At 43.1% G+C, this 3984-nt stretch overlaps 2 protein-coding genes across 2 annotated transcripts in view; one reads left to right on the top strand and one right to left on the bottom strand.

Annotated features, from left to right (window-relative positions):
- The window catches only part of MELLADRAFT_113998 (uncharacterized protein), a gene marked incomplete at both ends in the record, with an annotated part of 2335 nt that extends 1098 nt beyond the window's left edge, over nucleotides 1-1237 (top strand). The window contains 2 exons of the mRNA XM_007418788.1: nucleotides 105-178; nucleotides 735-1237. Coding sequence (XP_007418850.1) covers nucleotides 105-178; nucleotides 735-1237 — 577 coding nt within the window. The remainder of the gene's footprint in view (nucleotides 1-104; nucleotides 179-734) is intronic.
- Nucleotides 1238-2041: 804 nt separating this feature from the next.
- Nucleotides 2042-2889, bottom strand: MELLADRAFT_69697 (uncharacterized protein; the record flags this gene model as incomplete). The annotated part of the gene is made up of 4 exons (XM_007418770.1): nucleotides 2042-2355; nucleotides 2394-2463; nucleotides 2582-2757; nucleotides 2841-2889. 4 exons carry the CDS (start codon nucleotides 2887-2889, stop codon nucleotides 2042-2044), a joined length of 609 nt encoding a protein of 202 aa, XP_007418832.1.
- Between the last annotated feature and the right edge of the window lie 1095 nt (nucleotides 2890-3984).

Genomic DNA, 3984 nt, shown 5'->3' with positions numbered 1-3984 from the left:
AAAAAGAAGGCCTAAAAAGAAGGGGGGAAAGACGGCAGTTAGAACTCAGGAAGAGTAAACCGTCTAGCCCAGTAGATAAACCGAAGAATCACATCGAACAAAAGCAACACCTCATCACGTACCAAACGTGCCAAGGCCTCTGCCACACCAGCAAAAGCTCCCATTTTGGCCTCAACAGGTGAGCGCAACAGATCATTGCGATCATGTTCTGGTTTTTCTCAAACCGATTCAGCATCCAATGTAAGCTTTACATCAATTACCCACTGAAAATTTTGAAACTTTAAACACCTCATTCAATGATTGTTAACACCTCTTCAGTGTCAATACGCCCCCGCCGCCGCCGAGAACAATGAAGACGTGGCAAACCAAATAACACCATCCTGTAACTTACCAGAGGTATAGACCTTCCCCCTTTGTTTCATACTCTTGATGTACGCTAACCTGTGCATTGATGTGCATTGGTTTTCAGGCTATCCCTTGTATGGATGACATACCCTCATACTTACACCCCTTTCTGATATCTGTCACCGATGTAGTTGGAAATGGCCTTTGTGCTTTTGCTTCAATTGCTGTTTCGCTCGGCCGGGATGAAGTGGACGCACCAATCATCCGCAAGGAGATGGAAGAAGAACTTTTATCAAGATACGACTGGTACAAACAACACCTTCCTTCGCTATGTGTCAATTACACCATTGAGCATTTTCTCGACATCCTCCAAAACCCACACGACACAGCTTCATCAGACTTATATTACCCTATGCCCGGAGGAACGACACTGATTGCCAATACTTATAACCAACCAGTGATCTACTATTCTAAACTAGACACGGCAACCATGTACACTCCCCCCTTCTTTACCCCTCCTCCCGTCCTAATTACACCTATTGTAATAGCAATGGTTCGGCGGAACCAGGACGTATCTGTAGAATTAACAATTTGTCCATCCCTTCCCATCCCTCTCTTAAACTCCGATTGGACCCTGTTACGCGACACGAATTCAGATGGCTGGACAGGTTTATATGATGTGAACTGCAAAGTTTTTGCCAAGCTAGCCAAGGGCCTCAGGGCAGCAAGATACCGCAAACATGACGAGTCTCGGTTACGATTGGGATTGGGAGATCCTGTCCATGTATCAATAGAAAGTGATTCCGAACCGGATTCCAATACTAGTGATACCAATGATAGTGATAATAAAACAGAAGCCTCAAAGACGACCAGCGAGCAGCTTGCTGACTGATTAAATGTTGTATGTAGCCATTAGATGTTAATAGGATCAATACCCTGCATTGCTTGCCCGAAGTGATGAACAAGGTTGTGAGCATGTGCAGCTTCACAATGACTTCACAATGAGTCTTTGTGATCAGAAACGACTACGTCAAGTAGTCATTTGTCAATATGGCCGAGGTTGTGAGCTGTTTATGTGTAGCTTCACAACGACTTCACAATGAGTCTTCACAACCACAAACGACTTCAGAATGAGTCTTGTTTCAAGTTAACTTCACACAGCATGTGAAGATGTGAAGTTGTGAACCCAATTGCATGTTTTCAAGCTCATGGAACATAATCCAATAGGCAATCCAATAGGCAATAACTTCACACAATCGTTTCTTTTGAGGTCGATGTTTACAAATCTGTAGCTTCACAACAACTTCACACGCGATCTACCAATCTCATACGTAGCTTGACATTTGCTTCCCAACCTCGCATCTGGTTATGTTTGACTCTCAATTTAACGTTCAGCTTCAAAACTTCATAACATAAGTGAAGTTGTGAGGTACTATGATTACATAGTATAGTTGGCCATTGCATTCTCGGCTCAGATTACTCTCCAAAAAGATTTCGGAAACAAGTTTTAATGAATAGCATGAAAAATTAGATCCGATCTGAAGACAATACCATACTTTTGATTGAAAGATACGAGTAATAGGAAGGATGAGACAGCCAGAAAGAACAGACCACCAAAATATAATAAATGTAACAATTATCCCAAATAACACAATCGTTCATGTGACCACATGTGAATTGTACTACTACAAAACGCTCAGAAGTCATCCTTCCAAATTCCTAATTTGAGAGCCAGAGTTTTCATTTTTTTATGGGCTTGTTCTTTGTAACCAGTCAAAACGGCGGATTGATAAACTACCCAAACATCTTCACCCATCTCACTTTGCAAAGACTTGACCTTATCGATCCGATTCACCAACGCCTGTGAAATCTGGCAAGAGCATGCAAATCGTGTGATTTCAGCCTGTGCCGGTCCAACCTGCACCCCACGTGCATTATAGGTTTTTGATGGGGTTGTGTGATGGTGAACTTGAGAGTTCCACAGCATCTCTATTACACTATCAGATGCATCTAAATTGATGTCAAAGTTGTAGTCATCCAGTGCAAACCGGGCACCTCTCGTATCGCCTTGTGGTGAGGTGGATCCTCGCTCGTAAAGGTCCCCGGTGACTCGGTCCACTAACCCGAAAAAGCCAAATGTGTATTTAGAAACGTCTCGATCTTTATGTTTCTTATTGGCAAACTCATCGAAAGTAACTGTGATATTTGATCCAAAAACCTTGGAATTCGGTGATACGTAGAAGGACTCATTCGCCCAAGATGGCGCATGGGTTCGGGCTGCGATCGATGTGTTTGACTCGAATGCAGACAAGGAAAGGCCACTGAATCTTTCCGCAAAGAAAGATTCTATTCTTGGGAGATTGCCCTGGCGCTTCAAGTCCTCCTCCATCTTGTATAGATCGGCGGCTGTGGCTGCATTCCACGTATAGTGGCCTATCAGTCAAACTATATTAGTTGGTTTGCCCGTGCACGATCAAATGAAAATGTGCGCTCACCACCCTTGACATCGGCCTCAAAACCTGGACGGAAACCTGCTGCATACATCTTCCCAAACTTGCGACCTTGCCTCCTCCCACGGTAAGTAGCACCATTAATCTTGATTTCCCCTCTAGCTTTGGCATGCTGGTAAACCGTGCTAATCGCATGATTGTAAGAATCAAACAGTTCTTGGTTTTTGAGGTCCCTTTGTACAAACCGTACGACAAGCAGGAGCTCGGATGTGTCCAGATCAAGGCAGACGACTGTCCCGTAAGATAAGCTAAGGTGTGGTTTACCAAAACATCGTCCTTTCTTGAAGAAAAGGAACTTCGCATCGGCCGGTAATCCATAACGCTTGGTGAGTTCCGCTTTCTTTGTAGCTCGTGCATTGGGTAATCAATTGGATGAACGTGCTTGATGTTGTTGATTGGATCGGTTATTGCGAGATTTGAGCGTACTTGGAGATTTGTATTTGGCCATCAGATGACGAGGTTGAGACTGGAGGAAGTATAAAATGAAGATTGAGGAGAGAAATGTAAAGTAATAAAAAAAAGTCAGAACAAAATGAGGATTGAGAAGAGAAGTATAAAGGAATCAAAATTTGCTTCACGTCAAAAAAAACTCTTCAAACAATAAGTCTGTGCAATCACACAGTTGCCAGTGGAACCAACTATATCAATCTGCTTCTAGCTTCAGGGTTTGGCGTCGCGGTGAACTAGGTTCGAAGCAAACAAGCAAAGATTTAAATGGTTTCTTGGCAAAAGTTGAAAGACACCAGAAGAGTTTGGAAAGAGATTGTTCCGTGTGATTGATGATGCGGAGGAGATGAAAGGAGAAATAAATGGATGATGTGAGACCATCGACTTTGGTTGGTTCTGATGAGAAAGAAGGAGCAAATTTTTGATTGACTACCTGTCACTCGAAAATTTGATTATCGAGTGACAGGTAGTCAGTATACACATTTAGCCCTTGGGGCACAACTTTTTGTACCCGTGGACCCTTGAGACAGCTTGAAACTGTGTAGAATTATTATGTAACACGTTTAGCCTCGATTGTACATGTGTACATCTGCGCCTAAACATGTGTAACAGGGGGTTACATCAGGCGCGTGATTCCCAGAATGTGTCCACGTCCTCGTAGACAAAGTATTTGATTCCGATT

Source organism: Melampsora larici-populina, assembly GCF_000204055.1.
Source record: "Melampsora larici-populina 98AG31 unplaced genomic scaffold MELLAscaffold_105, whole genome shotgun sequence".
NCBI classification, from domain to species: domain Eukaryota; kingdom Fungi; phylum Basidiomycota; class Pucciniomycetes; order Pucciniales; family Melampsoraceae; genus Melampsora; species Melampsora laricis-populina.
Note: the sequence above shows the minus strand (reverse complement) of the source record. Positions and strands in the feature narration are given on the sequence as shown.